A 24,230-nucleotide genomic window follows, 5' to 3' on the forward strand; every position below is an offset into this window, starting at 1 on the left:
TATTCTTATCAATAAAATTAATATTAAATTATTAATTATTGATTTTTCTAATTATAATAAGAAAATAAACAAATAAAATATAATAAAAAGGAAGATTCATGATACTTATCTTAATAAATAACGATATGAATAAATAAGGAGCATCCTTCTTATACTCATTTCCCTTTTCCATCGGAGGCGGTGATTTTTAAATAAATAATATCGCCGGCCTCCAATGAACCATATTCCAGTGTGAATTTATTTATTTTGTATGACACCTTCCCACTTAATATCAAATCTGCAAAGACATATATTTTATTTAGTACATATATACTTAATCATAAGAATAATAATAATATTAATAATAATAATTGCTTTACTATAGAATAAAAAATTAATTCAAAGTATTCATGAACCATAAAATCTCTCATACAAATAAAATAATTGATTCCCTTATATTCGTTACTATACAGATATAACTTGTCCAAAACTTATAAATTAATTTACATCAATTTAATCAACAACTCATATTAAGTCAATTTTATCTTCCTTCAGAACAATAAATTAACAGAGTGATCATCAATACTCATTATCCTTTCATATTTATGTTCTATCTAGTAATATTCTTCCTTTTCCCACCAGACTCAATCACGAACATGTCCATACATACATAAATTTTATAAAATTATCATTTTCTTATTAGTTGCAAATCGTACTAAATAAAATATCAATTTTATCAATTATGAAAAAAAATATAATAAATTCTTACTAATAACAATTAATATAGTTAACTCATTCTCATATAATTCGTTAGTACATGCAACAATAATTGTTTAAACAACGAAATTTATATTCCATACGAAACTATTAATCACATACCTTACCTCCTTATCCGAAGATCCATAAATAACCGCCGATTTCTTTGTTAAAATAATATATACTTCTGATACGTCTTAGGCCATATGTTCCTCCATAAGCCATAAACTATATAACTTCCTAGAGTTACCATTCTTATACCATTTTGCATTAAGGGACTAAATTTGGTCCACCAATTGATTACGACCTGAGAAACTAGGACATAAAAATTAAAACTCTATGTATACCCATTAACATATATATATTAATTTTTTGAAAACGATTTTTTAGATTTAAATTTATAAAAAAAAAAAAAATAAAATTTACAAACAATTTATCTTTTTCATATAAAATTTAGTCAAGTCATTATAATTAGACTCATGTACAATTACAAATATTATTTTTCCAACATAAGTTAATTAACAAATTACTTGTAAAATTGAACAACATAAGATCTATCGGGGATACGATATTAGAAATTTCTCTCATTTATTCTATTCTACCTGTAAATTAATAATTTCCAACAAAATTTTTCCTTATGATCAATTAACAATAGTATTTAATAATAACAATAAAAAACAAAAATTTATTGCAAAATAAATAAATTATTAACAAAAATTTCTAATTTGCCCAAAACTTCGAGGATATGCTTTTTAGCTTATTTTACACATTTTAGCCGCCATTTTTAAATTTTTTATATTTTGACTTAAGGATTCCAAATACCCTTAAATACCCTTACTACTATTAAACTAAGATTTATACAAAATTTCGACTAAATTGAGACAACTTTAGAATTTTACTATTCAATAGATCACAGTTTTTGCACCTGCAAAAATATAATTTGAAACGTCCATTTTATGCAATATTTCCTGACGACCTTATAGGCAAAATTTCGTAAACTTACCCCTAATAGGTTCCGAAATACTTTCATTTGTTTATAAGACGTCAGCCATCTTGTTTTTATTGGTCCATCCTAGGAAAACCGGACCAATTTCATTGTAATAGACTCGAACTGACGATGATCTGTCCCCAATCTCGATTCTCCAAATCACTCTCTATAATAGTTAATTAAATAAATTAATTAAAAAAATTTTCCAATTTCTTATTAACAAGTTAAGATAATACCTAATACCCACTACTGAATAATAGAGACGATATCTTACTTTAAAGCCACCCTATATACATATCTTATATACCGGCTGTCAAAAAATCATTACTCGTTAAATTTTAAAATTCAAATATCTATAATATTCTCAACACTTACATGTAAAAGACATAAATCTTATTCCTATCTCTTTTAATTAGCTCCAAATAAATTAAGAATAAATGAGACCTTAAACAATTGACACTGAAATTCAACAAGACACCTTTGTGGACCCTGAAGTTATATTAGAGATCTTAATCCAATTTATAGAAGAAAATAAAGAAAATATTATTTACAATTTAGATAACATTATTAAAGAGTTTTTAAATCAAGCTTCTATTATCATAATTCCAGATCAATAAAAAAAAAATCCCCTGATTTATTAGTTCGTAGAACTCATTGATCCTGCTCTCGGCGGAGCCCTGGGTATAGCCGATTTAGACAGATTACCCAAAAACCTAAATAGAGAGCAACCCTGTTATTGACACTTAGGTAGATGATAACAGTGGGTCACTGCACGTGACATTCGTCATCTTTTATTTCCAGAAGAATCGGGTTTCTTAGGGACGATCCATACTGGTGGTTTATAAGGTAAGAGTGAATATTCTATCATATCATCCCTTAGTAATTTGTTTGTCTATTTCTTCTTTATGCATAGGAGGAAAGCGATATTGCTTGGTGTGGATCGGAAAGTCATCCGTGGTATAAATAGAATGATGGGTTACATGAGTAGTTGCCAATTTATCATTAGGCAAATGAAATCTGTCTAGATTATTATAAACCAGTTTTTGAAGATTATTCCTTTCTTTTTTATTTAAATGTTCCAACCTTAGGAGCTTTAGGGTAAGTTCCGCACTCTCTGGCGGTGTTTCAAAAATGATCTCGTCTAACTGAGACGAATTTTGAGTTGAAGGATGGCTCATGCTCGTCTGATGCCCTCGGGAATCAATAACACTGCAAAAGCCTCCATGAGACGTAGAAAAATCATCTTCGTCTTCCTCAAAAGAAGAAGAGGATTAGTAAGAAGAATCAGGATCAGAGACACAACGAACTGTGGCCTTGGATAACCCTCGGGTTCCGTTGGCACCACAAGAGGAATATAGATTCTCTTGGGTATCAATGGTGTCAAATTCCTGCAGAGTGAATGAAGGTATTTCTATGTTATAATCTTCATCATTAGTATTAAAAAGAGGCAAGTAAGCTTTGCCATGAATATTAGAAACTATCGCGTCTCCAAGGTATATTCCTTTTATGGAAGTTATTAATGGAAGGTATCCTGTTTTTATTTCAGAATTTGTGATTTTAATAAAGAAAGAAGTGACTGTTCTTTGTTTAATGTTAATATATTCCACTTCATCGAATGGAATCGAAGTATTTTAAAGTAGTAATTGTTTTGTTTTAAAATCAAAATTTGCATTTTTATTTTTTAAAAACGGATTACCAAGAATACCGTGTTGCGAGAAAAGTATGTCGTTGGAAACTATGTGAAATTCAGTTTTCCTAGTACTGATATATAAATTGCACCTAAAGTATTAATGGGTCCGGATGCTATTCCTTGCAATGATTGAATATTTCTTTTATCCGGAAAAATATTAGAATTGACGTATTGTTTCTTAATTAAATTTAAATCAGAACTGGAATCTATCATAAAGGTGCATGTGTCCTTTTTCTTTAATTAACCATTATTAAGGTGTAAGTTTTAATTAAAAATTACATAATTTTTGAAAAAATATGTTAACCAATTTCATTTTTATTCCTTTTCTTATTTATATCTTCATTTCTGTCAACTTTACAAAGAAAATGCACAGGACCTAAATTGAAGGTAACAAAATTTCCTTCAATTTAGGTCGTGTGCATTTTCTTTGTAAAGTTGATAGAAATGAAGATATAGATAAGAAATGGAATAAAAATGAAATTGGTTAACATATTTTTTCAAAAATTATGTAATTTTTAATTATAACTTACACCTAATAATGGTTAATTATTAATTCGTATTATTTATTATTCATTCCGATTCTACATGACTCTTACCTGCTCTTTATTGCCAATTATATTATTCTTATTTTATATCTAAGAGAGCACTGACTTTAATTATTTATTTATCTGTACGCAGGCTGAAAATGCGTGTTAATAATTGTTCGTTCTTCGCTTATATTAAATATAGTTTTAACGATAGAACTGTAAAACTACTTAAGTCATGAATTAGTCTTCGACGACTCATCATGATACATAAAATTAGGATAAAATCCTTTAAGAATTGTATAACTCACAATGTATTCCCACCACATATTGAAAAGTTATTATCGAAATTCAAATGTAACCTAAATAACATTAGATCATTACATCACTTTAATAGGGCAAAAAACACATTTTTTAAAAGAATATTAAACATCAAACTAAGAGATTCGTACTCTTTCCTAAGACGATCTATTGATAGAATATTTCTTATTTCATTGGAAATATATGAGGCCTTACCAATGGTTATATGTAATAATTTCTTTAACATGCAGAGTCGACCATTATTTTCATATTTAAAAAAACAAAAAAAGAGATTTGACGAAAAGTTTAGGTTTATGTTGACAAAACAACGAAAAAATGACAATATTGAGCCTATACATTATTATTGTTTTCAAAACCACAACGTCACCAATGTTTACCAAAGAACTCGAACTGATTATAGCCTAATTTTACATAATAATCTCTACAACAAAAGACAGACAAACAAGACCACGACAGTTCACATTGAATCCACTAATTATAAAAACTCACAACCTAGTTTAAATAAGATCAAAGATAAATGGTTTATGAACCTCTCAAGAACACCTATTCCCCATGATATTCAATGTTTTTTACAACTAGGATCAAATTTCAGTCTTCCTTTTACCAACAAAACGTCATTAACGATTGAATTTATAAAAAATGTTGAGAATAGCATAAATAAACTTCCTGTAGATGAGAGAATACAAATGAGAAATTTCTCCAGAGACATCATAAAAACTATCTCATCTTATTCTTATCCTAAGAGTGATTCTGATGATTGGTTAAATAATTCATATTCCTCCACAATACAATTCCTAAATAACAATAAAAATGTAATTCTTACAAGAACTGATAAGGGAAATGTGACAGTGGCCCTCGATAAAAACGAATATGTTACTAAAATAGAAAATTTATTTGCGGATGAATCAACATATAGTATCGTTAAGAAAGATCCAATAAAGAAATTAATTTCAAATCTTAGAGACTTATTAGTCAGATGGAAGAATAGCGGACACATCTCAACAGCCACGTATAAATCGTTATTATTCACTGATGGCACATTACCACGTGCTTACGGTTTACCTAAAATCCATAAACCGAATACACCGTACAGACTAATAGTATCTTCCATAAATAGCCCACTACACTCTTTAGCCATTTATTTACATAAGATCATGGTTAATAATTTCTTGACCCCTCCTAGTTATGTGAAGAATAGCTTTGATATTGTTAATAAGCTGAATACACCCACTTAGATGAGAATATGAAATTTATTAATTCGTTGGATTGGTATCATAAACCTACCTTTTCAGGGAGATATCTTAACTATTTCTCACATCACCCTCTCCACCAGAAACGGGACACAATCATCGGGTTAGTAGACAGAGCAATTTTCCTCTCAAATCCAAAATATCACAGTAAAAATTTATACATGATTATTAGAGTTCTTTTAGATAATAATTACCCATTAAAACTGATTTTTAATGTTATTCGGTCGCGTTTAAAATATATCATTCACAACAAAACCCTCACAAATGATACACCAAAGGACGTGAAACCGGTTTATTTCACGATACCTTATATACAAGGTTTAACTGAAAAATTTAACAGTATAACGAAAAATTCAAGAATGAAACTTGCTCACCATAGTCTTAACAAAATGAACAAATTAATTAGAGCTCACAAAGATAATATTCCAACAGAATTAAAAACTAACGTCATATATAAAATTAAGTGTAGCCATTGTGATGCCTCATATGTTGGTCAAACTTCCCGTAAGTTAAAAACTAGAATTACAGAGCATAAAAGACATATACATCATAATACTAACACAACTTCGATAATCACTAACCAGAGAAGAGAATTTGACCATGATTTAGATTGGGATAACGTTAAAATCCTTGAGGCTCCTTTTTATACCAAGAGGCTTATCTCTGAAATACTATTTATCAAAAGACAGAAGAACGGACTAAATCTGCAAACTGATACTGAAAATTTACCAAGTGTCTATCATGATATCATTAATATCCTTCCAAAAATATAGTGGTGGGAATAACACTATATAAACAGATAATTTATATCATTATTTGACACTATCCGAGCGACCTCCACAACACAAGGAGTTGAGTCAACAAAGTACTATCCACCGACACAAAATATTGTTAAAAGAGTGAGTGATCATTCAACAGTTAGTGAATGGTGATTAATATATACAGTTTTTCACTTATTTTAAGTCTAAAACTTCATCAATTTTGCAGATTGCAACGAACATTGTTTTTCCACTAACAATATTACCAGGTCAGTGACTTCAATCTAATGTTGACTCCGCTCTCTGATAAACACTAATACATATCATCGGAGATGTTTTTATGCGAGTCAGTCGAAGGCGTAGTTATAAGTTTATGTATAGATTATTGATGATTTTATGTAAAAAATTTTTATTATTATAATTAAAATATCGCGCTGAAGAAGACTCAGATTTGAGCTCGCAACGTCCGCATTAAAATTAATTAGATGTATTCTTATTTATAACTTTAAGTTTTAATTATGTTAAAAGTTGTAGCATTTTATTTCATGCAACTATACGTATTTGGTTAACATATTTTTTCAAAAATTATGTAATTTTTAATTATAACTTACACCTAACAATGGTTAATTATTAATTCGTATTATTTATTATTCATTCCGATTCTACATGACTCTTACCTGCTCTTTATTGCCGATTCTATTATTCTTATTTTATATGAACTAATAAAAATAAGTTAAAACTAATTTTTAAAAAATTGTTACGCATACGTTTTTTGCGCTATAACTGTAATTATTAATAAAAATATATATTGGCCTTTATCTTTAAACACCTATAACTCATAAACGATTTATCGTAGAAGGGTCTGCCACGGCTCATATTAAAGATAATTTAATTATCTTTAATTAATGTATATGTTATTATAGCCTACAGTCAACCGGAAGTGAGCTATTTTGCAAAATACCTTTCAAAATTCAAATTTTGCAACTTTCTTGCGTTTATCTCATACACTCATTACCAAAATGAATTTAAATATACATGTAAAGTTTCAAAATTTTATTCCCTATTACTTTTATAATACATGCTATATGCGTACGATCAGTATTTTCTGAGTTATAATCGACTTTTTCACACGAAAATTGTAGTTTTAGCCACTAACAGCGCACTTAAAAAATTTTTAAATATTCGTATCTCCGCAAATATCGATCGCACAGAAATAAAAAAACGCAATTTATTTGCAATTTAGTGCTCTACAACTTTCATTTAAATGATTTTGCGATCCAAATGGCTATTTTCGAAATATTAACAAAAAATGCACGACGCGCAAGCGCGTTTTCGTCGCGTCGCAAAATGACCCAAATTTAAAAAAAATTCTATCTCGACTTCTATTGGTCGTACGGAGTTCTATAAAAAACCAAATTGTGCGGAATTTTATTAGCTACAATTTTGATATTCATGTTTTTGCTCGTAAACTTGATATTTTTCGAATTATTTACAAAAAACCGGTTTTTTGGACCTTTTTATCACCACTGTGAGTTTTCCGTAGCTTCCACATGGGGACTTTTGATATGTCAAAAAGCATTCTAAAACAGACCTCTCCACAAAATTGCAGCATTTGTTCAATTATTTTTTCCAAATCGTGAAATATCGAGCAATTTTACTGGGCTATAAAAGGAATAATCTGTTTATCGAGAAATTCTTTATGTCTCGCTATATCATCTTCAGTTAGTTCTTCTTTATTTTGTGAATAACTAACAATGATGCAATCGTCATCTTGTTCCGCATTTGTCAGAACAGTAACAGTAGTATTAGTTGCTTCCATTGGTAAAATATTGGATTCGCAACATTGACTTTCTTCGATAATATTTTCGTCTATATTATATTGTCGACGATTTTTTTGACCAGTAAATTTTGGGCTGCTTCTTGAGCTTCTATTATATATTTAGGATTTCTAATAGGCATATGTCTATTATGTCGATTATCCAAGATTTCGGGCAGCATGCAATCATAATAGAAACGTGTTAAAAAGGGCAGCATTTGAGTATTCCAAAATACATTGTCTCTATTAACACTTACTATTTTTAAGCTCCTTGGCGTTCACACAGTGAAAATACAATATTCTCGCTGCGTTACACTTAACTGGCCTTGAACTTGATAGAAAAATCGATGTTTTGGATTCATCTTATCTAGATTTTTCTTATCAAAAACGCTTTTTAATTGAGGCAGCGTCTTTATAGCCTCTTCCGCTGTTAAATATTCAGCTGATAGAGGACATTTTATTTCTACCAGGCCATCTTTATCTATGAGCTCATCAGGAGAAGCACCCAAGCATGGAGTTTTAACATCAATGAATAATCCGCAAGTTTTAATCTTCTTTTTCTTATTTTTTGTCCAATTTTTTTTGCAATTTTTTTCCTCTCGCAACTATATTTCATAGCCGCGGTATCGATAGAGGGAGGGAACAAAATGTTCTTTACAATTGCAGCGCAAAATGTCACATGCAAATCGCATCTGGCATAAAATGCAACCAGCTTACGAATAAATCGCCTCTGGGATCATTTTCTAACCAGTGCGCACATGCAAACCGCATCTGGCATAAAATGCAACCAGCTCACAAATAAATCGCCTCTGGGATAATTTTTTAACCAGTGTGCCTTGCAAACTGCATCTGGCATAGAATATTGCAACCAGATTACGACTAAATCGCCTCTAAGATAATTTTTTAACCAGTGCGCACATGCAAACCGCATCTGGCATAAAATGCAGCTAGCTCACGAATAAATCGCCTCTGGGATTATTTTTTAACCAATGCGCACATGCAAACCGCATTTAGTACGAAATATTACAACCAGCTCACGAATAAATCGCCTCTGGGATAATTTTTTAACCAGTGCGTTTTGCAAACCGCATCTGGCATAAAATATTGCAACCAGATTACGACTAAATTGCCTTTGGGATTATTTTTTAACTAATGCGCACATGCAAACCACATTTTAATAATAGACTTTATATACTACTTATATGTTTTATTTAGGAATTGTTTTAAAGATATAATTTGGAAAAAAATGTAAAACAATTTTCATAATACTAATGTTTTAATGGACTTTATGGAAGTCAAATTATGAAATATTATCGTTTTCAAATGATACAAGTCATCACTCAAAAAGTGTGATTAATGACGTTAAAAATCCGTCTTGTGTTAATAGAAATATTTGGATTTTTAGATCAATGGACAATTTCAAGAACATTATAACATTATTTTATTATTTTGATAATTTAATTATTAGAGAATAAAGTATGTGCTTTATAAAAGTGAAAGTGTCAAATGGGACATTGTAACTTTCTCTATATATATTATATTATTTAAATAATATTATATATTATTATATTTTACATATATATATATATATATATATATATATATATATATATATATATATATATTATACAGGGTGTCCCATAATTCGCGAACCACCCGTTACGTGCAGGTAGAGTAGATTAAACTAAGTAAAAAAATTATCTACCATTTTGCAATTTTCGCAATAGTTAATGAGATATTAATTATAAGAGATCAGTCAATCGGCAAGAACGCGCGGTACGAAGAAGCCTCTCACTGTTACTTGATACTAGGCGCGCCGATATGTGTGTGTGACTATGTGTGTGACTCTTCATGTTGTCAATGCAGAGCATTCCTCCCACCACTTCGTCGGCGCGCCTAGTATCAAGTAACAATGGGAGGCTCCTTTGTGCCGCGCGCTCCTGCCGAGCGCCGATTGGCTGATTTCTTATAATTAATATCTCATTAACTATTGCGAAAATTGCAAAATGGTAGATAATTTTTTTACTCAGTTTAACCTACTCTACCTGCACGTAATAGGTGGTTCGCGAATTATGGGACACCCTGTATATGTATATATTATTTATATATAACTTATGAATCAAAATTCATATTTGATAAAAAATATAAATTTATTGGAAAATAAGATCACTCTTTGAGTAATGAAATCTTTCATTCGAAAACGATATGCCATAACATATTTGGATAACAATATAATATAATAAATAACATATGATATAACAACATTAAAACATTTCCTTTTATATAAATGAAAATATTAACCTTTTCATCCTTCCTTGAAGAAAACTCTACGTTGACAGAGAGACAAATATTTCCAATCGTGCTGTTGACCCATAAATAACTAACACTACACAAATAACTTCACTACACTAAACGATATTAGAGCGTGCATCAGTAATGCCAAATTAGATGCATGGCTCACTTTCCGTATGACGTACACACAAGCGCGAGTCGTGTATATGTGGCACCGCGCACGTGCCAAGCTCACATGTAAACGGCTCGCGCTTGTGTGTGTGTCATACGGGTTCGGTATCACCGGCGTGCATGTATATTACTCTACGCATGAAACAGACAAGGATAGTACTATTGTCCTTCCTTGTCACAGAAAAAGATTAGAGCTCTGACTATCGCGACACCAGTCAATCTGCTGGTGCACTAATCTACTGCTCTTTTTTATCCATTTATCCTCGATTTTCATATGATAATATACACGAAAGTGTTTTAAAACGAAATTATTTTTACTAGATCTCAAAATCATTTCTAAAAGTTTACATATATTCTTTCATGCATTTCCAAGCGGGAATCTATCTTATTTTGTACGTGCAAATTGCAAAACTTTTATATTAAACAAATATATGTATGACTTGACGCTAGCAGTTGATAATTTAAAACTGTAATTTTTTTTTTCTTGTTTTTAACTGAAAATTGAACATAACCTGGTTCGTTATTATATGTACTTTAATCATGGAGAAGCATTTTTCATTCTGTGCAACCAATTTAATAATTTCTTTTAAAAACTAAACAATCGTTTTGATCGGTAAGGTAGTACGGTACGGTATCCCCTTAAATTGGATATTGCTTGCTTATAGAAATATTAACAAAATAATACTGACTCTTATCAGTAAAGAAATCATAAAATTGCAATCATCAGACTACTATATATTGATTTTCTAAATAAAAGTTGAAATTTTCTTCATTAAAATATAGGAATCGTTGAAATTCAATAAATAGATCACGCGATTGTAATAGAAATATTTGGAAATCAATTATATTATTATAGCAAAATTAAATCATACTAACGATCGCTTTATCAATTACAAATCTTACAAATTCATAATTATTAATAAAAAAATAAATAATAAGGAAAAAAGGAAATACTATTTAGTAAAGCATATTTCAAAAGATATATGCATACTAGCTTTCAGATATATATATATATATATATATGCAAATCCATATAAGTTAATATATTTTCTAAGTTAATCTTATATATCAACATGTAAATCTACATCGTGTAACGTCTCGCAAAAAAAACTTCAAATTAAATTTTTCAAAAAATAAACATACCGCTAGAATTATTATAAAACATGCTATGAGATATACGTATATCTCTCAAATTCAGCTTAATAAAATATTTAATCGAGCAAAATATTATATAGCTATTAAATTGGATATTGCTTGCTTACATAGAAGTATTAACAAAATAATACTGACCCTTATCAATAAAAAAAAATTTATAAAATTGCAATCATTGTATTAATTTTATATATCAACATGTAAATCTACATGGAAGACTTTCTCTTAGTATAATTGTTGAAAAAGTAATAATCTAAAAACATAAGGTATGACAAGTATTACTATATACACATATGTCTATATATATATATATATATATATATATATATATGCGTGCTTATTGTGTGTGCGTGCGTGTGCATGTGTGTGCGTGCGTGTGCATGTACGTGCGCGTGCATGTGTGTGTAATATTTAATACCTCTTTTTTATAATTATGCTGTATATAAAATTCTATGTGGGCAAACAATACCACTATCTTTTAAAATTGTTTCTGCTTCTTTACAATCATCGTACTCTATCCACTTATTTCGTCGATAATTTATGGCAGTCTAATGGCCAATATTTTGATCCATAGTATTTCTTGTTTGTTTTGCAGGTGGCTTGAAATTAACTATCCCAGCAAGAATATATTCCTCCGTCATAAATGAAAATTTTATTTGAATTTGTTACTCGTTTTAAAGTGTCGAAAAGCGACACTTTGTCGTCGCAGACTCTACGCGGCGCGTCTTATTATCGCTTTAGTTAATTAAAAAAATTGATTGCTTGTGTGTTATTTGTAGCAAAATAATCTGTGGACAATATTCTATCGAAACATATACGTTTTTGAATTTGTTGCTCGCTTTAAAGTGTCGAAAATCGACACTTTGTCGTTACAGAGTCGGTATCACGACAAAGTGTCGATTTTCGATACTTTATAACGAGCAACAAATTCAATAACATATATATTTCGATAGTATATTGCTCACAGATTAGTTTAGTACCATATACATGCTGGCAACACATTTTTTATGGAATTATAATGATTTTAGTGCGCGGCGTATCTGTTACACAACGACAAGATATCAAGTTTTTATATTTCTATATAATTTTTTAAAATTCTTTTCACGTTATCTTAGAGCAACAAAATAGCAACAAATTCTAGTGCAAACGATTTTTTGTTTCGAACACTCTATATACTTTTTTCATTATGGGAGGGGCTAGCTTAATGTCAAGCTGGCCCCCTCCCCCATTTTGAACGTAAATTCCTGCTAAACGATAAAAGTAACAAAATCCGGACTACGGCAACAAATTAGCACATAATTAGCACTAAATTTTTTGATAGGTGCGATCTTATTTGGAGATGGTGGGGGATCTAGCTTAATAGAGGTTGGAGGCCAGACGGATTAACAGGGGGGAAAGCCTCTTCCATCCCATCCAACCCTTCCCCGGCGGCTATGTGTCGGGGCGAGGAGTTACCAATTTGAGGTAAACCCCGACTTCACGGCTCCTTTTTGGCAAGAGAGGAGGCTTAATAGGGAAAGGGGAAGGGGTAATAAAGACGATGCACCAGAGGGGGGATATGAGAGGGGAGTTACTCCTCTCCCCTCTTAACATCATCCGCTCTCTCCCCTTCCTCGCCTCCTCCCCGCTACCTTCGTCACTGAACCACGGGGGGTCAGGGTCCACGGGGAGTATAGGGGGGATGACCCGCCTGATCTCTCCCTCCTTCTTATGCGTTCCATGCCAGCGGCATTATCCCGCGATCCTTCCCTAGCCTGAGTTCACCCCAAGAGGGAACTCCCTTCACTGTAGCCCAGATGTTGTTGGGCCACATTTTCTTTACTGGCCTATTTAATGGCCCAATGGCGGAGTGTGCACCAATCACTCCGCCACCCTTCACTGGAGAGGTTACATGAAAAGAGACCCAGGTTTCCCGCCCGAGTCCCCTTCCCTGTCCAGCGGAAAATTGCCGAGAATCCCTCTGGCTGAAGGGATACGAATCGTAGATTATATATTAGGTAGGTCCGTTGTTCAACCAAAGAGGTCGGAGCCTTCAGGTATGGGGGTGTGACCCCGTAATCTTCTCGGGACAACCACGCTCTCGAGCAGCGTTTGTGTCGCGTTAAAAAAAGAATTAGGTAGGATTCCACTTTACCTTAACACGCCCACCTATCCCACTACTCCCTTCGCCCAACAGGGTCAGAAGCGTTCATCCAGGTCGGGATGCAAATGGACAGGCCTCCCCGTGGTCCCCGTAGGCACGACGGATAAGATAGCGGGATGAAAGAGTCGGATAGTGGCGAATGCCAGCCGGCGGAGTTTATGTCACCCTAAGGAAGGAAGGATGGGCTTATTCGTCGTGGCCAAACTGTCCATCCTGCACAAACGAACCAGCAGGCGCTACTGGATTTTTCCATCGCCCGTCTCGGGGCGGTTCCGATATACAGTAGATGTAAATATGTGGCGTATGCCTGAAAGGGCGAGGTAGCACGGGCCTTTCCCATTCGTGGGAACGGCTCACACATTAACTGTCCAGCGGAGGAGGGAGTCAGAGCCCAGAAGCGCACGCTTACGCGTTAACTCGCCGTGCCCCAATCCTCCACCCCTGCCTACACGCGCCGTGGGATTGGTGTTCCGGAAGAGGGGAGACAGGAGGGGACACTGGGGTGTGCTCCCCCAGCGCGCTCCCCATTTGCGACCGGCTCCCGCGGCAGAGAGGCGAGAGGTCGACATATTAAATATACCGACCCTGTGTTCACTGCCCCTCCCCAACCCCATGAGACGCCCGCCGAAGTGGGATGCAGACACGTCACCACAAGGAAGGAAGGACAGGGAAAGCAGGGAGGGACACCGGTTTGACGGCTTAGCCGTCCTCGCTCTCGTCTCCTCTCTCTTCTGGCCTCCTCGCCACTACTCTCCACTCATCCCCACCACCGGTTCTTCTAGATAGCGGGCGGAGAGGATCCTTTTGCGGTATCACCCTCAGGGAACGGGAGCATAGTCCCCCTTCCCCAAAGGGTGAGCAGCCGGGACTCCAAAGTCCCCGCAGAGGCGTCAGGATGGAAGTGTCCCCTGCACCCACCTCACGACAGGTGCCACCGCTGCCTTGGGGCTACGACGGGACTGCGTCTTTCTACAACGACGGGGGAGGTATCCATCCCCTCCGAAGACAAAGATGGCCCCCCCCGTCCAGAGAGGGATCGGTTCCCCCGGAGACACTCCCACCCCCCAAAGGAGGATGAGAGCCCCGCGGGAAGGGATCGTCCCACTCCTCACTGATAGGGGGAGGTACTCATCCTCTCCGAAGAGGAAAATGAGTCCCTCCATCCAAAGAGGGACCAATCTTTCTGGGGGAACTAACACCCCCCAAAGGAGGGCGGGAGTCCCGCGGAGAGGGAGCCTCTCTCTTTTTTTTCCTCTTTTGAGGAGGAGAAGGAAGAGGGGAGAGACAAACGTCCCCAAAGGGTGGCGCCTCCATCTCCATAGGAACGGGGCCACTCGGTGATGACCCCGTTTCTGACACAATGGTCGTGTTCTCTTTTAGAGGAAGGGGACGTGTGGGTCCATCCAGTTTTTCAGCAAGGATGAGCCCTACCTCCTCTCTGATCAGGCGCCACAACGCCTTCTTTACTTCCGTGAACGCTCCCACATCAGTGGGGGTGTCCACTGCTGTTGCCTCCGTTTGTGTAGAGGCATCCCTCGAGGGGGCCTTAGTGTCACTGTGTAATGAGGGATCCTTACACAAGCGCCATCCACTAAAGCCTTTCCTTAGAAATTCTGTGAGGTATATGACCGCCTCCAGGATATCCTCGCCTGCCCTCACAAGACCACACTCGCGGGTCTCCTCGTCCGGGTCAAGCCCACAAAATTTCCTCCATCTCTTCCGGATCGTGGTTTCAAGATCCGCCCCTCTCAAATATCCCTTGAAGTATGTCCTCAAGGCCATATCAATGAGAACCATGGGGTTCCTCGTCTCATTGGCGATAACCCATGCCCCCGGAGGACTCGCCGTCAATCCCTAGGTGGCCCTTCGCAGGATGACGACAAAGGGAGGGCAGGGACGATACCCCCTTCCGCCGGTCCGTAGCATCCGAAACTACGAAGGTCTTCACAATTGGTGTGACTTTCATGGTGCTTCTTCTCTTTGGTGCGCTCTTAGCACCCCTCTGAATCGCCCAGGGTTCGTGAGTCCTAAGATTCGATGATCACACCGGGGTCACCTTCGGGGTGAACTCCCCTACCACGACAAGGTGGCGCACCGTCAGGGTGGTGCACCCTCCGAAGAGGGTCGATAGATGGCCCGTATGGTCCGGCCACGTACACGGTGGTGCGGGCCGTGCCGTTTGACCGGACCGGGCGATATCCCCTTTGGCTCCTAGCTCGCCCGGGCCACACCGTTTTTCGCATCCCCCAGGTGACACCCCTGGCGTTTTGTCTCCAGTGTACACCCTCGGAGGATAGCCGTTTCGCGTGCGTCTTTCGATTTTTATAGTGGGCGAGACGAGTTACCACTAGACGGACGCCTGTGTTGACAGACCGGTCGCCACCTTCACGGGTCCCCACCTTGATAAGGCTCATCCACAGGGCCCTGCTTTCGCAGAAACCCCTCTCGGGGTTCCACTACTAACAGGTACCCGTTTAAGGTCCCCGATCCAGCAGGGCGCTTCCCCTTGGACGAGTTCCCAGGAAAGGAGTCGAGACAAACTGGCCCAAGGGTATTTTTGGCCCAGTGGGTTTTCTGTGCAACGACGCCCAAATCCGGTACGTGCCGATTGCCGCCGGTCAGGTCATACCATTTCCAGGATGTTATCGCATGCCGATGAACATCCTGTGCCGAACGCCTCCGAGTTTTTATACAGGGGGTAAGCGTACTCCTGTGCGAACCGTGTGTAGCATCGGGACCATTGTCCGTCAATCCACATCGGGCTTCCTAACCCGTGTCCCCGCCTCCGCGTTTTTTACAAGGAAGGAAGGCGGACCCCTGTGCGTACCGTGTATACCATCGGGATCGTAGTCCTTCAACCCACATTGGGCGTCTTGCCACCGGACTTTTCGACATTTCTTTATACAGGGGAAAAGGAACCCCTGTTGCGGTGTTGAGTGACTTTGGGACTCGAATTTAGCCGAAGATCCCTCTATCACCCACCACCAAAACCACCGAATCAGGGGGGAATGGACCTCTGATGCCTCGTCCTGTTGTCAAGCCAACAGGTCCCACTTAAACCCTACATCGTTAAGTGTACGTTTACTTTAAAACGACCGCATAGTGCCGGTGAGACCCGCCATCCCCAAAGGAACGACAGACCTCCCCCCACCGGGCGGCTCGGAAGCAACGACCGTCCCAGGAGGCTCGTCGGTACCCGAAGGTCCGCCTCCTTCAAGAAGCCGTGTCCCAACCGTTTGCCTCCCGTCCAGTTGGGTTTAGGCGACACGTAAGCCTCACCTCAGGATCAGAACCCGGGAGCCTTAAGCTTCGCGCGCCTCTCTATCCGATCGGCTCTTCTGAAGAGGACTCCTTCGGAAGCAAGGACGCTCTTCAGGCGGGCACGCTAAGGCCCTCGCGTAGTGTCTTCGTTACTCCCCAGCCCCCGCCCAGCCACGCTCCGGCTTAAGGGATTCCGCCCCGATGTCCTATGTGGCGTTCGCCATCATTTCGGCCGTGAACATCACGTCCGTAGCGGAGACCGAGTCGTACTCGTCCGACACCCAGGTATGCATACCGGTGCTATCCATCCTGTCCGAGCCGGGGCCCACGAAGGTATCCGGCTATCGGTGCGCTCTTAGCTATCCTTACACCCTGGTTTCCCGGAGCTTCGGGACAGAGTCCCTCCACCACGTCAAGGTGGCGCACTATTGAAGGGGCCGCCAGTTGACCTCGCTGCGGACCATGACTTGCACCACGGCCCGCAGATCGAGGTCATCGCCGATCTGGTCGATAAGAACCCGGCAAAGCTCGCTCCACGCCAAGCAGTACTCGAGCGTGTGCTGTGCCAAGTCTACCGCCCCCGTCATGATACTACTGACGCCAAAGAAATTGAAGTCAGTGGTATCATTTCTCGTTCCACAGTGGTGGCACCGTAGTGCGGGCTTCTTCTCAATGCGACACAGGTATTCCCCGAAGCACCTATGCCCGGAAATCACCTGCGTCATTTAGTAGGACGTGCCATCAAAGGCCTTGTCCACTCATTCTGGTAGATAGAGCCCAATCGCGTCGGCGATCCTGTGGCCCGGCTAGCCGGGGCCAACGTGGAGCAGCTGGTCTTGTTAGCTCTCCAACAGGCATCGCCGAGCGCGACGCTTCACCGCCTGCCACACCCTGGTGGGGGATAATGGTGTTGGGTTCCGCCCCTTCATGGAGCTCCCATATACGCCGATATACGTCGGCGTACATTTGGGCTAGGAGCTCCGCGGGCGAAGTCCCCGCCAGGGCTACGGCGGCTGTATGGGCGACGGTCCCATACGCCCGGGCGGCCCGCAGGGCCACCTTGCGCTGGACCCTGCATAAAATTGGGAGAACTGAAAGGTTCTCCCGTATATCGGCCGCCCATACCGGGGCCCTATAAAGAGCCATGGACTGTCCACCCATACAGCTTCCTTACACGCCCGTCCGGACCACCGAGGTTGGGCAGCAGGCGACCCAATGAGGCCGCCGCTGCGTCAAGCCTCGGGGCCAGACAGGTAAAATGGGCGATGAAGCGCCATTGTCCAGGATGAGGCCCAGCCACGCGGGGGATGACAGTGCAGGCCTTTCTTTGTGGAGGCATCGCGGGTCGGGGGGGAGATCTGTGACTTTATGTCACAGATCTACCCCCCGATATTTGCGATGAAGCGACTCAGATGCGAGGAGGGATGTGCGACGTCATGTTGCAAACCTCCCCCGCTGAGGTCGCTAAGGATTAGTGCCTGCTGCCTCCGCACCGTAGGGAGGGTCTTCCTCCCCCCAATGGTTGCGGAGGTAAACATGGCCGAGTCCGACCGGAGAACTCGGGGTCAGAGGTCGACCACCCGACCATCCTGCCACTGTTCACACCGGGAGAGGTTCCCGGCTAAAACGAGCAAAAAGCAAAGACGGGGTCGGATGACTCACGTCCGCGGGGGCGGCGAAGGCTCCTTAAGGTCCCTTTCCCCCTCCCCCCAGTAGGGTCAGGTGGAAGGAGGTAGTGGCCCTCCCATTATAACAGCGAGATGACCATTATGGAAGGTAGAGGATTGCCTTCCTATCCTTCCCGAGAAGATTTCCTTATTTGGGAGAGGGCGCGCGAGGCTCCTGAAGTAATGCAAGTGCACGTTCCGGGAGTCCCCCACTAAGCGCCAGGGATAGGCCACTCAAGGAGGTTTTAGTGGGTATTCCCTTCCGTATAATAGCGGAAGGGCGAGTTCCATATACCTCGGCCCACCGTCATCGTACCGGGGATGCGTAAAAGCATTTCTTCCTTGTAAAAAAAAGGAGGAGGCCCAGATATGACATTTTTTTTTGCGACAGGGAGGAAAATGCATTTACGCATACCTTGCCGTCCTTCCGGCGAGGGTGTATCGGATTCGCCGCCGAGCAGGAAAGTGCCTCGGACGGAATACCGACTAAGAACCCTCCTGTGCAGGACCACCATTTTGTCTTGTAGCCAGAGTCACGGGCTCTGCTTTCCGCATGACTACTGTGGCCCCGGCAGACTGCGCCATTTGGCGCTCCCTTCCTGGATCTTCCCACCGCTTTCCAGACCCATCCCTTCCCTATCCCTATTCCCCGTACCCAAACCCCAGTCCCAATCCCAATCCACCCACCAATCTTCCCACCCGCTCCAGCCCCGTCCCAACCTCTCAACCATTCCCTTTCTCCAAAGGAGAGGCTCACTTCCCTTTCTCATCCCAAACCCCATTCCAATCTCAGCCCACCCACCACCCATCCCACCCACGCCATTCCCGGCCCATCTTCCCCACCTTAATCCCCCCTGTGGGAGTGGCACAGCAATGTGTCACCCCCACCCGTCCGTTACTGCTTGTATCATTTCCTGCGGGACCATCTTTCAAACTGTCGCCAGGACCCCATCTGGCCCAGGAGCTGAGTTCTTAATGTCTCTCCTCGTTAGGATTGCTCGCGTTTTGCAGGTCTTAATCTCCTACTTTTCATTCCACTCCCAAGTATTGTCCCAACGTTCGGATGGATTGGATGTCTCATCCCACGGCAATAGACAGTTCAACAGGAGGTTTAAGTTTCCTTCCTCTATGGTCTCTGTAAGGCCAGGAGAGGCCCTGCGCAATCTGTTAAGGACCACCTTGCAAAGAAGCCCCAGGGATCCTCCTCGATGGTCCGCAGAAGTTTCTGCCATGCCGCAGACTTGGCTTTTTTTATCTCAAATCTAAAGACGTTCCTGGCTAACTTGTAGTTCCTAGCACAAGATTCCCTCTCGTCAGTGTTTTGCCTCCTTTTATTTTTGAACCACAACCTTTTGGCTCTGCAACACTTTTGTCTCGGGTGAGTTATTGTAGAATTCCACCAATATGCAGACTTTTTAGGGTTGCCATTCTTAATCCTTGGCGCGGCTGAATCACAAGCGTCTCTCATTGTTTTCCGCAGCCATCCCTCTCTACCTTTAGCGTTGATGGTATCGCCTTCCAATTGAGAGCCATCACAGCAACTCCATTCCAGGGAGACGATGAATTTGTCAAATCCATCCTGCGCCAGTTCCATCTCGGGAACGCGTTCTTATGCGTTTTTGCTGTCTTACGGGGTGATATTAATCTCAAACAAGATGTAACAGTGATCAGATAGGGTCTCCGTTTCCTGTAGCACCTTCCAATCTCTGATATATGATGCTGGTCATACCAGCAAGGCTGTATGATGCCCAAGTGAAGTCCACCACAGATGACCCTTGGGGTCTCACACATGTTGGTGTGGAGCCTACATTTATCAATTGGAGGTTGCACTCCGCGGCCCACGCTTTGACGAGATGTCCTCTACTATTGGAGGTGGTAGATCCCTATAAGATAAACGCCGTGTTAAAGTCTCCGCATACCAGAACCTTAGTCCCCAAACGCGTGATCACTTTTCACAACTCATCCAGGAACCCTGAGAGGACCACGCTAGTAGTATTGGACGAGATGTAACATGAGACTATGTGAAAGTCCTCACATTTGGCCACAACAAAATCCTTACATTTCTTCACCAACATACAGGGTGTTGATGTGAGCTCCGGTTTCCAGTGGATGGCCGCAAGGCCGTTCTCGCTGGCTAACCAAAACTGAGAGTCCGGGACGTGTCTGAGTTCCGAGACAGCACACACACCGATCTTCGCCTCTAGCATGTGCTGAGCCATGAGGTCATCATGGGCACGCCAACTGTGGTTAAGGTTGCATTGCAGTAACCGTACCATCATTGGTCTCCATTTCCTCAGTCCTCCACTTTATGAGATGGTTCACTCAATTTGGAAGCTGATTATGCCTTAACTAGCTCCTTGGTCGCCTCGCAGATATTAGATTCTAGACGATGTCCAGGCTCTCATCCGGATTTAAAACAGACCACACACCTGGGGATCCGCTGGCAGACTTTCGCCGGGTGATTAACTTCCCCGCAGCGGAAGCAAGATCTACTACGGTCTATCTCGGCCTTGCATACTTCCTTAATATGTCCGAATCTTCAGCCTTTATAGCATTAGACTGGTCTCGCTTTCAAGATTTCAGCCCTTACTATGTCCAGCCTAGTCGGATCTTTCCTACCTTTGAGATCTTCAATGCCGCGGTAAGTGGGTACTTGACTCAGATGGTGTTGAGGCCATTGGTCAGTCTCCTAAGTGGCCGATTCGTGACATCGTCCACAGCACACGATCCTGCCTCTGCAATAGCGTGTATCATTTCCTCTGAGTTCACCGAAACATCAAATCCGGAGATTTTTAGCTCTCCATTAATTGTTGCTCTCGCTATCTTGGCAATGCCTAGTAGGACTTCCTTCAGCTGGGCGGCCAAGGAGTCGGGCTTCACCCGTCCCTGGGATTTCAATAATGATCTTATCATTTGCCGCATTGCGAATCTTTGATGACTGAATTCCCAGCTTGTCCAAGGAGATTCTCTCGCGTGCGGTGCGTAAAGCTTCTGCGTACGAGAAGTCCTCCGTGCACCCCTTAATGGACACTGCTGCGGTTTTGGGTAGTCTTCTCCTTTTAGTGGCCCTCTCCTTTTTGGCCGCACTGAGACCCTTGGCGGGATTCTTATTGGTCTCCGCGGGTGTCTGGCGAGACTTGGAGACGGGTCGACTTCTTGCCGGAACTTGTCCCTGCTTTTTCCTTTTCTTCCTGGATCTCTCGACCTCTACCCAATCCGCATCGCTGCTAGCAGCAACCTCTTTGGGCTTGATAGACTGTCGGGATGAGATAACCTCTTTGGGTTAGCAGTCTGTCGTGGTGGGGCAACCTGAACATTATCTACCACCTTAATCCCCTTATTTTTACCTTTCGCAGGTCTCGGGGAGAGTCCCTGGGGGACTGCAAATTCGACGGCAGACTCAGCGGTGATAGCTTCTCTGACCTCCTTCTTTATACTCACAAGATTAGCAATCTGCTTACTCAGCTCAGCCTCACGGGCCTTGTCGCTGAGGACAGAGGTACTAGGTTGTGTATGGGGTGGCCTGGCCACGCCACCAAGGGTGGGCCAGCTGGCATCTTCATTTTTTGGATCTAACTTTTTAGAATCCGCATAGACGGACTGCGGTGTGAGAGTATAATCCTCCTCTACCTTGCCAATTTTTTTGTGATATTTCCGTTTTTTTGAATCCTCTTTTATTTTATCGAGAAGTCCATCCCTTTCGGTTTCTAATTCAAGCCTATCCTTCCTCTCCTTCTTAAGCTCTCTAAGGAGGCGTTGCTCTTCTCTGGTGGCCGTCGCAAGTTTTGCTTTCAACTTTTGGTTCTTCTTCCTAAGGAGTTCCCCATCTCCTTGAGCCTCCACTTTGCTTGTTAGAGTTTCGACCACCTCGATAAGTCCGTAGACTCTGGACTTTATAATTCCGCTGAACCTGCCCTGTAGCTTGCCTGAGTTCTTTCGGACTTCGTTTATTTCGTCCAGCCATTCAATGGCCAGATCGCACAGGACAGGTGCCGTCATCTCCATAATATCCATGGATCCAAACTTATCTGGGATCCTTTCTAATGGCCTCGATGGGAGCCAGCCTTTTTAATGCTCCTATTCTTCCTGGAGAGCGCTTTCCTCCTAACTACTGATTTCTCAGTAGGCTCAGTTCCTTCGCCAGAACATATCGCCTTCTCAGTGAGGGTTTTGTTATCGGACTCGTATTCAGTCGTGGGGATCGCAGACTCCTGGCTACTATGAACACCAGATGAGGTGACGTCTGTGAGGTCCACACAAACCGGTGGACCGGTGTTTCTAGTCCTCTTTTATTCGACTTTCGTTTACATCGGAAAGTCCTTCCTCTTTCTCGAGGCCGTCGATTTGACGGACGTCATCGAGGATGACCTGGATATTCAAGATGGTCAAGACCACTCTAGGGTTCAGCACCAAACCTATTGACGATTTGCTTTCCGTGGTATCCATCAAATTGTTAGCGGTAGCCAATTCCGCCGAAATGCCCGCTAGCAACACTCCAATTAGCCCATTGTTCCATGACGACGCAGCACCAACAATATTGGCATTTGCGCCGGCCCTGGAGAGTCCGAAAGCCTCCTGGACGGTAAGCTTCTCACTCTTTTCTTCTTGCATGTTCATAGTTTTGTAAATGGTGGCATAACAAAGCCACGACCCGGTTTTTTAGCGAGCTTGACTCGGACGCTGGAGTGTTTTCCCACTTCTACGGGGCAACCACCGGCTTTGAATCGGAGTCTTCCTTCTCCTAGGTGTGCTCTTGGCAACCCCAGCCAATTCATGGGTCCTAGGACCCGATGATCAGCCCGGGGTTAAGTCCTCCCACCACTACAAAGTGGCACACCCTCGGCGGAGCAGATATGACATCTAGGACCCAACCCGGACTGGCACGTCCTCCACTTGGACCTGGGTGTCCGGGGGCATTAGCCCGATCGAGGACCATCGTAGAAGCCCATGGCCTCGGTCTTATGGGCAGCCACCCGGAGACCCAAGTTCTTCACGGCCCGCACCACACGGCCCACTGCCGCTATGGCCAGCTCCGCCGTGTCCTCCCACTCCTCTCCCTCGGCTAGCACTATGGTGTCGTCTGCGTAGCATACAACAGTGCAGCCGGGGGGAAGGGAGGTCTTTAGGACGCTGTTGTATGCAAGGTCCCACAACAAGGGTTCAAGAACCGACCCCTGTGGAACCCCGCGCTCCACTTGTCGTGTTACCTCAACGGCGTCCCTGTTGGTATATGACAGGGAACGGCCGCTGAGGTAGCTCCGGATGATCGCCTAGAAATACCCCGGAACGCGGAAGCGAACCAGCGATTCCCGGATGTATCTCTAGGGCAGGAGGGTGTTGAATGCGTTAGAAATGTCTAACAACACTCCAATCACCATCCTGCCCTCCTTCCCTGCGGACTCCGCAAAGGCCCGAACGCGTAAGATCGCGTCTACGGTTGATCGGCCTCCGCGGAATCCGTA

The 24,230-nt window shown here is 41.5% G+C and overlaps 1 protein-coding gene across 1 annotated transcript; it reads right to left on the reverse strand.

Moving 5' to 3' along the window:
* Positions 1-20,435: 20,435 nt before the first annotated feature.
* LOC140675710 (uncharacterized) lies at positions 20,436-21,044 on the reverse strand. The gene is made up of 2 exons (XM_072910335.1): positions 20,754-21,044; positions 20,436-20,651 (listed from the first exon to the last, which is right to left on the reverse strand). Exons 1-2 carry the CDS (start codon positions 21,042-21,044, stop codon positions 20,436-20,438), a joined length of 507 nt encoding a protein of 168 aa, XP_072766436.1.
* Positions 21,045-24,230: the final 3,186 nt, after the last annotated feature.

The sequence above is a fragment of the Anoplolepis gracilipes genome, unplaced genomic scaffold, assembly GCF_047496725.1.
Source record: "Anoplolepis gracilipes unplaced genomic scaffold, ASM4749672v1 Contig18, whole genome shotgun sequence".
In the NCBI taxonomy this organism is placed as follows: domain Eukaryota; kingdom Metazoa; phylum Arthropoda; class Insecta; order Hymenoptera; family Formicidae; genus Anoplolepis; species Anoplolepis gracilipes.

Bases quoted from the DNA above. Each gene is read 5' to 3' on its own strand.
- LOC140675710 (XM_072910335.1), bottom strand. From the start codon at position 21,044: ATGGTACGGTTACTGCAATGCAACCTTAACCACAGTTGGCGTGCCCAT. The intron at 20,652-20,753 runs GTGGTCCTCTCA...TTTATCTTATAG, and splicing joins TCTCGTCCAATACTACTAGC to GGATCTACCACCTCCAATAG.